Raw genomic sequence first — 12,146 nt, 5'->3', positions numbered from 1 at the left:
ACGATACCTAAACATGCTTTTAAACATTTATTGTTGGTAAGGCCCTTATTTTTATCCAATGTAAACTCCACAGAAAAGATAACCGTTCCGAAAAAACCCCAATTCCACTCACTATTTCACCAACATTTGACAGATAGAAAAAGAATTCACCAACAGGCACGTGCGTGTGTGTCAACCACACTCACTCACACAAACACAAAAAAGACAGTTGCTGTCAAAAATTCTCTACAACTTTTCTTCACGAAAAAATTTTTCATTACGGACGGACGGAGACGGATCGAAGAAGAAATCGAACATTTTGAATTTTCTTGTAGTGTGTTTTTCTATTCATCCTCAAAAATCCAAAATTAACATAAATTAAATTAACAAATATCCCTAATCATGGGCAATGTAATGGCTGCATCGAAAAATGACCCCAAAATGGGCATTCCTGACTCTTTGCTTGCGGCTCCAGTTCCAGCACCAGCCACAGTTCAAACCCCCTCAGCTGCTACTGCCTCCATTGGCAAGAGCAACCTAGAGAATCCTGGAACAGTTGAGGAATTGCACAAGAAAACTAAAGGTAAGTTCTAAGATAAAAGAAAAGCTAAAACCATTGAAAACCCTTGAGCAAGTAGAAGAGGAATTAATTTATTGATAACCGCGGCTGCGGCCGCCGCCGTGCGATAATGATGACATAACCTATTTTCCTGGTTGCGTGCAAATATTTGTGTAATTCCAAAGTTTGACATCGAAAATTATTGTCTTTTTTTCTTGTGCAGATATTATGGCGGTGACCTTCGAAGGCGCAAAGGTTTTGCTCAACAAGGGACTCAGCAATCACTTCCAGGTTTCGCATGCGATTAACCTTTGCAGCACACAGCCGAGTGGATATCGATTCTCTGCGACTTATGTTGGTACTAAGCAATTGACACCCTCGGAAGCGTATCCAGTGATCTTGGGCGATATCGATCCGTCGGGCAATTTGAATGCCAATCTAATTCATCAAGTTCATCCGAGAGTGCGGTGCAAGTTTGGTTCTCAGGCAAGTGTTTACTTTTTATTTTTGTTTCTCTTTCCATGACATTGACATTGAGCCCCCTTTAGATTCAAGATAGCAAACTTACAGCTGCTCAGCTCTCGACTGACTACCGTGGTGATGATTTTACTGCCACCCTAACTGTGGGCAATCCCAATTTGTTGAACAATTCGGGAGTTATTGTCGGACATTACCTTCAATCTGTGACAGAGAAACTAGCTCTGGGCGGAGAATTGGCCTATCAATATGGCCAGAATGTACCTGGTGGACAAATTGCGATCTTGTCGGCTGTGGCTAAGTACACAAACGGTGACTCAACATGGTCTGGCACTTTGGGAGCCGGCGGTGTGCATGTGTGTTTCTATCAGAAGGCCAGCGAGCAGCTACAGATTGGTGTTGAGGTTGAGACAAGTTTGAGGATTGGTGAGTCAATTGCTACAATTGGCTATCAAGTGGACTTGCCAAAGGCTGATTTAGTTTTTAGAGGTAAGTATTTTTTGTTTTTGTTTGCGAGTCAAGAGCTTCTTAAGTTTTTCTAGGCATCCTTTCTTGATAAAGTTAAAATTCTTAAAGACAAAAAAATTATAAACAAAGAATATCAACTAAAATATTTTGATTAAAACAAAAAATATAACGGGTGCAGCATCCGCGATATCGCGGCTGAAAGATAAAATTTGGTGCTATTTTTTTTTACAATGAAGAAAAACACGGGGACATTCGGTTTTTGGCGTAGAAAATAAAGCTCAATAAAATACCCATAGCGACATATTTTTGATACAATTTGTATTTCATCATAAATGTCAGACTTTGCTAATAAGTGTTGTTTCTATATCTAAAATGTGTGAGAATTTCCTCAGATGCAAGAAAATCTTGAGAATTCGAATCATGAAAACTCTGTTCTCAGATTTCTGACAGCAAAAGTGAGAAATTTTGTTTATATTTCTGAGAATATGGAAATCTTAGAAATATAAACTGGTCAATTGGCAATAATTCAACAAATATTATGAAACTTCAAATGATAGCTGAGTTTGACAGGTGTTAAATTTCAGAGTGACCAACTTGATGTCACGATAATGTCTCTATATTAACAAAGTTCAAAAAACTGAATTCCTAAAGTAAATTGACACTGGACTGCTGAAGCAACTTATTTTGGACTTTTCATCATTTGATCACATCCTAATTCGTAAAGATTTCATGGTTCTCAGCAAATTCTTGCAAAGGAATTATATTTCGAATCTTGATCTTTTTGCCCAGTTTTTTTTTTTTTATTCAGTATGCTCAACTTCACAAGGAAACTCGGTTTTTCTTTTTGATATTACTCTTAAAATAGATATTGGCTCAATACACTTAGGACCCGGTTATAGCTATCAGTAATATTTCTGTTTTCAGTTTTTGAACATGTTACAAATTTTTTTCTAGGAAAAGATTGGTGCAATAAGTTGAATCTTTTATTCAAGTATTTTTTTTTTTAAAGAAACAATGCATTTAAAGTTTCATTTAATTTATTAATCCATTTTAATTTTTTTAATGATGAAATTTCATTTTACCAAACAGCTGACTACCAAAGCCAATTTTTTTACTGTTCCGATCACATCATTACAAATTTTACTGATGAAAGAAACAGTAAAAAAATGGTCTGAGGCTTGGGGTTCAAACTTTTCAAATAGAAACTTCAAAGTGACGGTTATAGCTATCATTGGTTTTCATCATTGAAAACAAAAATTGGAATTTTTTTGGCAAGTCGTTTATACTTTCATTAAAAATGTCTCTCGCTGAAAAAAATTTCCTGATTGAAATCCACCGACAATCACATTCCCGGTGTCGATGGTATTCCTGCCCTTATCTTAAAAAAATGCTCAAATTCTGTATGCTTTCCATTGCAAATTATATTCAACTTATCTTTATCATCCGGAATATTTTTAGACGAATGGAAATCTTCTTTTCTGATCCCAATTTATAGGTCTGGTTCGAAAAATAATGTTAAAAACTACAGAAGCATTTTTAAGCTATCCACAATTCCACAAAATTGCTCGAAAGTTTAGTAAAGATCAAACTGGATTTGTTAGTAAAACAACATGTAAGTGACTCCCGCATGGGTTTATTTCGTGTAGATCAACTGTCACTAATATCCAATGTTCCTCTTTTGTTGTTAAGTGTATAGAAAGTCAAAGTCAAGTAGAAAGCTTTGATTCAGTATGCCAGACCATACTGCTTCATAAGCATCATCATTTTAGGATTTACTTTAATCTCCTTCAGTGGATTTTATCTTTTTTAACTGATAGGTTACAAAAAGTAAAACTCGACAATTAAATTAAATTTACCTCAGGAGTTCCCCACGGTAGTTATCTTGGCCCACTTTTATTTATAATTTTTAACGATGATATTTATAAAAAAAAAAACATAAAGTTCAGTGAATGTCTTATAAACCGTGATTTTTTAAGAGCTTGAGAACTTAAAAAAAAAACGCATAAAATTTGCAAAATCTCATCGATTCTTTATTTGAAACGTTAGATTGGTCCATGACATTTACTTTTTGAAGATAATTTCATTTAAATGTTGACCGCGGCTGCGTCTTAGGTAGTCCATTCGGAAAGTCCAATTTTGGTAAACTTTTTCGAGCATTTCGGCCGGAATAGCCCGAATTTCTTCAGAAATGTTGTCTTCTAAAGCTGGAATAGTTGCTGGCTTATTTGTGTAGACTTTAGACTTGACGTAGCCCCACAAAAAATAGTCTAAAGGCGTCAAATTGCATGATCTTGGTAGCCAACTTACCGGTCCATTCCTTGAGATGAATTGTTCTCCGAAGTTTTCCTCAAAATGACCATAGAATCGCGAGCTGTGTGGCATGTAGCGCCATCTTGTTGAAACCACATGTCAACCAAGTTCAGTTCTTCCATTTTTGGCAACAAAAAGTTTGTTAGCATTGAACGATAGCGATCGCCATTCACCGTAACGTTGCGTCCAACAGCATCTTTGAAAAAATACGGTCCAATGATTCCACCAGCGTACAAACCACACCAAACAGTGCATTTTTCGGGATGCATGGGCAGTTCTTGAACGGCTTCTGGTTGCTCTTCACTTCAAATGCGGCAATTTTGCTTATTTACGTAGCCATTCAACCAGAAATGAGCCTCATCGCTGAACAAAATTTGTCGATAAAAAAGCGGATTTTCTGCCAACTTTTCTGGGGCCCATTCACTGAAAATTCGACGTTGTGGCAGATCGTTCGGCTTCAGTTCTTGCACGAGCTGTATTTTATACGGTTTTACACTAAGATCTTTGCGTAAAATCTTCCATGTGGTCGAATAACACAGACCCAATTGCTGCGAACGGCGACGAATCGACATTTCACGGTCTTCAGCAACACTCTCAGAAACAGACGCAATATTCTCTTCTGTACGCGCTGTACGCATTCGTGTGGTTGGTTTAATGTCCAATAAAGTAAACTTAGTGCGAAACTTGGTCACAATCGCATTAATTGTTTGCTCACTTGGTCGATTATGTAGACCATAAATCGGACGTAAAGCGCGAAACACATTTCGAACCGAACACTGATTTTGGTAATAAAATTCAATGATTTGCAAGCGTTGCTCGTTAGTAAGTCTATTCATGATGAAATCATGAGCATCTTTCTCTTTGACACCATGTCTGAAATCCCGCGGGATCTGTCAAATACTAATGCATGAAAATCCTAACCTCAAAAAAATCACCCTTTACATACGCTTAAATTATTTTTAAAAGTGAATTCCATTTATGATTCGCTTTAATCTCCCAATAGACGTCGATCATTAATCAAACTTGTGTTTGGTTAACTTTCTAAAACTTAATGTCAATAAATGCTTTGCAATCTGTGTCTCCAAGAATCACAACTTATGCGTTTGCATATTCTTTCGATGATACCCCTCTTCAGAGAAATGCTACAGTAAAGGATTTAGGTGTCTGTTCTGATTTTAAGTTTACGGTTTTTCTGCACATAGATGCTTTTTTTGCGAAAGACTACTTTATAATTGGTTTCATTAAAAGAAACTCAACTGGTTTTTCGGATCCCTATGCACTTAAATCTTTATATAACTCATTAGTTAGATCATCACTTGAGTATGCTGATGTCATATGGAATCCTTTCCAACAAACGTTTTCGGATAGAATTGAAAAAGTTCAGAATCATTTCACGAAATTTGTGTGTTGTAAAATACGCTGGAATTTTTGTCAGGATTCTCAAGATTGACATAATTTCCTGGGATTTATTGATGATATAATATTTGTACGAGATTTTTTATGCTACCACATAAAGTTTCTTAACCTTTTATCGTTGATTTGTATTTATAACCCGATTAGACCATTGAGAGAAAGATGGTTTCTTTTTAAGCCTAAACGTAGGATAAATTATAGTATGAATGAACCAGTTTCAAGGTCAATTAGGGAGTTCAATTCAATTCAACGATTAATAATTATTCATATTGACTTAGCATGGCCTAGAAACAAATTTAAAAATGATTTGTATAATTTATTTTTAAGAATTTAATCATGTATTGTAAATTATTTATTTTTTTGTACATACATACATACCTATGTTATTATTTTTATTCCAAGCTTTATTCACTGATTGATACTTTAAAATTTACAATAATTTTATAATTACCATTTGATTGAATATATTTACATTACATTTAAACAAGTAGGTATGTGTACGTAAAATTAATTAAATTACAAGAAACAAATAATTCAATCAAGGTTTAAAACTAATTTAAATATATACGTTATTTGAAAAGAGAGGTATAATTTTAGGTTATCTGAGCATAAGCCTCCCCCAGACTTCTCCATCTTCTTCTATCTAGAGCTTCTCTCCAATAAAGTGGGCATATTTTTCGGATGTCATCCTTCCACCGTTTATGTTGTTCTCCTACGCTTCTTTTGCTTTCTAAGGGTATCCATTCGGTTACTAATTTTGTCAATCGATTATCAGGTGTACGTATTACATGTCCTGCCCATTCCCATTTGAGTTTCTTAAGCCTGTGTCTAACGTCTTCAAAATTAGTTTGACTTCTTATATTCTGATGGTTAATTTGCTGGGCAATATGAACGTTCAAAATTGCTCTCTCCATTGCTTTTTGACATGATTGGAGTTTCATTTCAGTGTTTTTCGTGACTTGCCAAGTTTGGCACCCATAGGTGAGTTCTGGAAGAACTGTTGAGTCAAACATATAATTCCTTGTTTTATTGGAAATATTCAATGTAAGAAGATGCTTAACGTTCCAGAACTGCCTCCAAGCGTTCGTCATTCGCTGCTCTATATAATTTTTTTCTTTGACTTTGAATGAGATAATCTGACCAAGGTATGTGTAGTCTTCAACGTATTCAAATATATTGTTATTAACCCTAACTGGATCAGAAGCACCATATGTCATAATTTTAGTTTTCTGTTGATTTGTTGACAACCCAATATTTCTGCATTCCGAGCACAGTTCGTTCAGCATCGTTTAAAGTTCTTCACTGCTGTTTGCGATAATTATAATGTCATCGGCAAATCGGAGGTTTGAGAGACATTTGAAATTTATCTTCAATCCTTTGTCTTCCCAGTCTAGTTTTCTAAATACTCCTTCTAAGGCTGCGGAAAAGAGTGCTGGTGAAATTGGATCTCCTTGCCTTACACCTCGCGATATTTTAAAATCTGATCCGATACATTCCGTTTTTATGTGGGATGTGCTCCTGTCACACATTTTCTTTAGGATTCGAACTATATTTTCGTCTACACCTTGATTAAGAAGCGCCTTCCAAATAAATCTCTGCTCTACTGTGTCAAACGCTTTTGCAAAATCGATGACGGCAAATTATATTGTGATGTTATACTCTTTGCATTTTTCTATTATTTGATTAACTATGTATTTATACTTAGTTACATCTGTTGACCCTCTAGTTCGTAGATGAAATAAATAAGTAATTGCTAAACAAAAAGAAGGAGTAAAAATGATTGAGTTGCTTCAAAAGAGAACAATGTTTAGATTAATCTATTTTTAATTATGAGAAATTTCTTTTTTGATTGTGGAACATTTTTATAGAGGTTCACATAGCGTAGAAAAAAAACATTAAGTTGAAGTTATTAATCCTAAAGAACTCGATGGACAATTGTGATCGACAAAATAACATTTCCCATTGTTTTACAAAATAAACTTCGTATACATCATTAGGCGTGTACCATCAACTGAGCGCTCAATGTCAGATTGACGGAGGCAGAATCGTTTTGTGGGACAAGAATCTCCGTACAAACATATCCTGTCAAAAACATATGTTGTGAATTGTAGTTTTTGAATTCTTTGTTACTTTTGGAAAAAAAACTATTATAATTGATAACAAACAACAAGTTTTGCGTCAAATTTTAAGTAGTTCATCAGATAAAATAAGAAATAAAAAAAGGAATGAGGAGCATGAAAAGATTTTTATGGAACTCCTAATATGTATTATTGTATTGGGTCATACTTGGCACTAAATTTAATTCGAATGGATTCCCAAAATTCCTTTCTTTTAACGCAGGGACTTCTTTATTGCTTTTCCCGCTCAAGAAGTAAACTCATGCAAAACTTTTCTTTTTTATTTGTCCAGGCAAATCCACAAAAATCATCGTCTATAGATGCTGCGGGCGAATATGGAGCTGGAGATATATTTTCTTCTTGAGAATATACAATCTCATAGGGTTGTGGTGAAGTGGTTGATGGTTGGTGGTGTCGCAGATTGGAGTGGGGTTGTGGTGAACTTGTTGATGGTTGGTCGTGTTGCAGATTGGAGTTGACATTTTCATTGATGAGCCGATCTAGTCTTACGGGGTCTTAAATAGAAAGAAAAAAGTATTAGATAGATAGTTAGTTAAAAAAAACATTTGGTTTTCGGTAGTTCTAGTTATTCTTACCAGTTCTCAATACATCTAAATTTTCGGCTGTATCGACCAAAATATATTGCACCCCGTCAATTTTTGCTCAAAAATTTGCTGAACTTCTTCACTTATGTTAATTTATTTATAAAAATGTTTAAATTTTATTTGTTTTCTTTAAAATTATTTAAATTACGCGTCATACCAGACAAATGACAACTGAACAGCTGTTTTGGGTGAGCAAGCAAATTGAGAAATGAATCCATGAATTTTTTGTCTCAGAGATCTCCGCAAAAAACCTCAGTGCTCAGCTCACTTAAAAAAATAGTTGAGCGCTCAGTTGATGGTACACGCCTATTAATTTCGAAGTCCCATTATAAAAAATCTCCAATAACATTAACAGTTGTATCAGCATAATTTTAGACCAAGTAAAGTCCGCCCATTCAAACCGCCATTCAGCCCAAAAACCGAACCAAACAGAGACTATGTTAAGAATGAAAATGCTTTAAAGAATCATTCTTGAATCTTTCAAGTCGATTTTTCAATTCTCCGAGGTTGAAAATGCGCCTTATCAACTAAATATGATTTTTCGATAAAAAAAAAAGCAATCAGCAAAGATAAGACATTGCTAGTGATCGACTTTAGTTCTTGTGTTAACTTGACTGTAAAAAAGTTTAAAAAAAAACATTCATTTTAATACAAATTACGGTGTAATGTCCTTTGTGTCCAAAGATAGGCAAGAATCCATAAACATTACATCAGCAATATTCTTTGTTTTTTTGAGCGAAACACACGATTTCGATTCACGACAGCACTTATACTTGTCAGTTGTCACAGCAGTTTAAATTTTTCAAACCAATTTCCTGTCCTACGACGCGACGTTTTACTTGTCGGATGTCAAAATATGAAAGTTTTTTTTTTATATTCATATTGCAGAACTCTCCATTTGTGATAACTTTAAACGAATTTGAAGTTTTCAATTTTTTTGAATAATTTTTGGAGAAGATAAATTTCACTTTTAAATCCAAAGGGTTCATTCAAAAATTGGTATTTGTCTATTATTCTCCAAAGCATTTATCGAAAAATTTGTAAATTCAACCAAATTTGATACAGTGGAACGTCCTTTCCAAAGTCCACTTACATGTCCCCTTATTAAATCGACAAAAATTTCCTTAACCAGATAATCCAATATCTTTGGGATAATAGATAGTTTAGTTATAGGTCTATAATTGCCAATATTATCTTTTTCCCTGATTTAAAAATGGGATTTATAATCGAGATTTTCCACTCATCAAAAAATGTACCCGTATGTTAAAAAAATCTTGTAATCAGAGAGAACGTCAGCACAATGCCTTAAAACAACAGGGAAAATAAGCTGTCTCCTTAGTGCTTGAAATGTTGAGATCAATAATTATAGCAGCGCTTATCAATTCTTCATAGTTAAAAAAAACTATCATATTTAATTGGTTAGCTAACACAAAAGTAATTAATTACAAAAAATGATAAAATATTACCGAAACGTATTTAGAAACTAATTAAAATGTTTCACCTTTATTTTTGGTAACTAATTGCATCTTTGAACCATGGGATAAACCACTTTAAGACATACATTTTTGTTTTTAACTATAAGATGTCCTTGGTTTTGGCTCTCAAGTATCTTTTAAGTTCACCCCACAGATATTCCATTAATTTAAAATCAAAGAACTTTAATAGATTTTAAGATTTTTAGTAGAAAACAAATTTTAACCAATTTTAGTAGCAATTCTTAAATTTTTACAATTTTAATTGAAATTAATTTAAATAAATCAAGAACCTAACATCAATGTTTACCAAATTTGCGTACTATTTTTTGTAGATTAATTTTTTTTTATGAAAAAAAACTTCTGAATATCGAAAACAATATTTTCTGTGATATAAAAAAGTTTGGAGACAATATTTTTAATTGTTGAAAAGCTATCTGAGTCGAAAATCAATTTTTACCAACTTTTGTTAAATTTCGGTCTTTAGTTTTTTTGTAAGAATTTTTTCAAAGTTTTACCAGAAGTTAAAAATGTTATTTTTCGTTGCACAAAATTGTTGAGATGAAATCAATTTTTATTCGTAAACTTTTCGAGATGACAAATTTTTGTTTCAGTTTTTTTGATTTATAAAAAAAACCGTTAATTGAATTTTTTCCATTAATATACTGGTTTGGTAACACGTTACAATATATAATATAAAATTAAATTTAAGTCTCTAGCGTAATTGGTTCGTGAGATATTTAGGGTTAACAAAAATGTTCACCTTTTTTTAAAACTGCTATGTTGAAAAAACCGTCCACGCAATTTTTTGAGAGCGCTTTCTGAATCGTTCTGCATTATTATCTGTATAACAGAATTTATTTTAAGTCGATATCTCTTTAGGTTCTTGTATACGACAAAAAACGTCGCGTACAAACGTACATACACACGCACGCACAGACATCTCTCTAAAAATCTTTTATTTCGACTCTAGGGACCTTTAAACGTTGAGAAATGTCAAAATTTCAATTCGACAAATCGGACCCATTACAATAACTTCCTATGGGAATTTAAAAATGCATACGATTTCTTGAAACTTGGCAATTCAGATACAAGGAACTAGTCTTACCTTCAAGTTCTCTACTTTATCTGAACCTGCCTACTTTATTAGTGTTTCATAAAGTTGACAATTAAGTAAAATTAAACTTTTATAAAACCAAATACAATTTAAGAAATGATAATTCAATCAATTTAGACATTATGTTCCAATTATAACATTAACCATTATTTCTTTTTCATTCTCACAGGTTCATTCGATTCCAACTGGACAGCATGTGGTGTTCTAGAGAAGCGCCTACAACCATTGCCATTCTCTTTTATGCTTAGCGGACGGCTAAATCATACCAAAAATCAATTCAGACTTGGATGCGGGCTTGTTATTGGTTAACCTTATTCCTAACATGTCATCATCAAAAAATCCCCAGTTATCATCGGCCAAAAGCGCCCTCCCCCACCCCAAGGCCACTTTTTGCTTAAAACAAAAAGTTAAACAAAAACAAAATACAAAAAATTAAGCAACACAAATAAACACATGCTCGTTATTCCTTTTGAAACTTGTCGTAGTCTACATAGAAATTTATTGTTAAGGTAATAATTTCAAAAAACAAAACAAAAACAACATACAAATAAAAAATAAACATACATATTTTGTCTAAATCAACAACAATTATCTCCATCCATAATTAAAAGAGAAAAAAATGATCATAAAAACATAAACATGAAGAAAATCCAAGAATAAAAACCTTGATTGTCCCTAAATGGCATTTTCAACACAAACACAAAAAACGCAGTTTATTGTTTATTGTTTATTATTTATTATTTTTTTTTCTTTTTTAATTAAACAAATAATTTTAAAAGGTTCTCCTATTCCTTTGTTTTTATGAAAACCCGTTAATTTAGGTTTCGACTGCTTTTAGTGCATTTTTAACTTCTATTTTGTTTGGGTTTTCAATAAAAACAAAGGAAATTATTTGCCGATTATAATTAACTTTTACAACAACTCTAAACAGCTGCCTGTAGTTTTTTTATTTGTAATCAAATAAATATACATTTAAATATATTTTACAATCAAGATCTTTTTATTGTTTTAGTTTTTTTTTGCTTACGATTTACGAATGTTTTTTTTTAATAATAATAATAAAATAAATTAGAATGATTTGATGAATATGTAGTCTTTTGATTGGCTTAGCAATTATATTATTACGTAACTTCTATTATACTTAACAACAATTAAAGCAAAACAAACAAAAAACATTGTACAGTAGAGAATATATTAACTATGCTAGAAGTTAAATAAAACTGTGAACAATTTAAAACAAAACAAACAAATAGAAATACAATGGAAGACATTAAATTTATTGAACAAAATTACAAAATTCAAATCGAAATGATTTATCAAATAAAATTGTTAAAAGACTAGACAAAGGGTGTTTTTTTCTTTTTGCTTTCATTTTGCTTGGGATTTTATTAATATGATGTAGTCGTATCTTCACCTGTTCTCAATTTTCAAGTCCTTCAAAAATGTCTTAAATGGTGAAAAAGTATCTTAAAAACTTGTCGTTCAAATTACCCCAGACATTTTTGAAGCTTTCATTTTTGTCGAAGGAAAATAAAAAGTACACTTCATGTCACATGAATTGGTACAGGCTTTTTTTCGTTTTTTGTTTGCCGATATTTCTTAAGCCCTTATGTTTTTTGGAAAATCCCA

At 32.8% G+C, this 12,146-nt stretch overlaps 1 protein-coding gene across 1 annotated transcript; it reads left to right on the top strand.

Moving 5' to 3' along the window:
* The first annotated feature begins 216 nt into the window (after positions 1-216).
* On the top strand, positions 217-11,863 carry LOC129946973 (mitochondrial import receptor subunit TOM40 homolog 1). Its single transcript, XM_056057359.1, has 4 exons — positions 217-562; positions 762-1,024; positions 1,087-1,504; positions 10,687-11,863. Exons 1-4 carry the CDS (start codon positions 382-384, stop codon positions 10,824-10,826), a joined length of 1,002 nt encoding a protein of 333 aa, XP_055913334.1. The 5' UTR covers positions 217-381; the 3' UTR covers positions 10,827-11,863.
* Positions 11,864-12,146: the final 283 nt, after the last annotated feature.

The sequence above is a fragment of the Eupeodes corollae genome, chromosome 2 (genome assembly GCF_945859685.1).
Source record: "Eupeodes corollae chromosome 2, idEupCoro1.1, whole genome shotgun sequence".
Classification (NCBI taxonomy): domain Eukaryota; kingdom Metazoa; phylum Arthropoda; class Insecta; order Diptera; family Syrphidae; genus Eupeodes; species Eupeodes corollae.
Note: the sequence above shows the minus strand (reverse complement) of the source record. Positions and strands in the feature narration are given on the sequence as shown.

What these genes read in the sequence shown, in the direction of transcription:
- LOC129946973 (XM_056057359.1), top strand. Translation starts at nt 382, where the DNA reads ATGGGCAATGTAATGGCTGCATCGAAAAATGACCCCAAAATGGGCATT. An exon ending in ATTGCACAAGAAAACTAAAG is followed by an intron (nt 563 to 761) that starts GTAAGTTCTAAG and finishes TTTCTTGTGCAG; the next exon opens with ATATTATGGCGGTGACCTTC. An exon ending in GGCTGATTTAGTTTTTAGAG is followed by an intron (nt 1,505 to 10,686) that starts GTAAGTATTTTT and finishes TCATTCTCACAG; the next exon opens with GTTCATTCGATTCCAACTGG.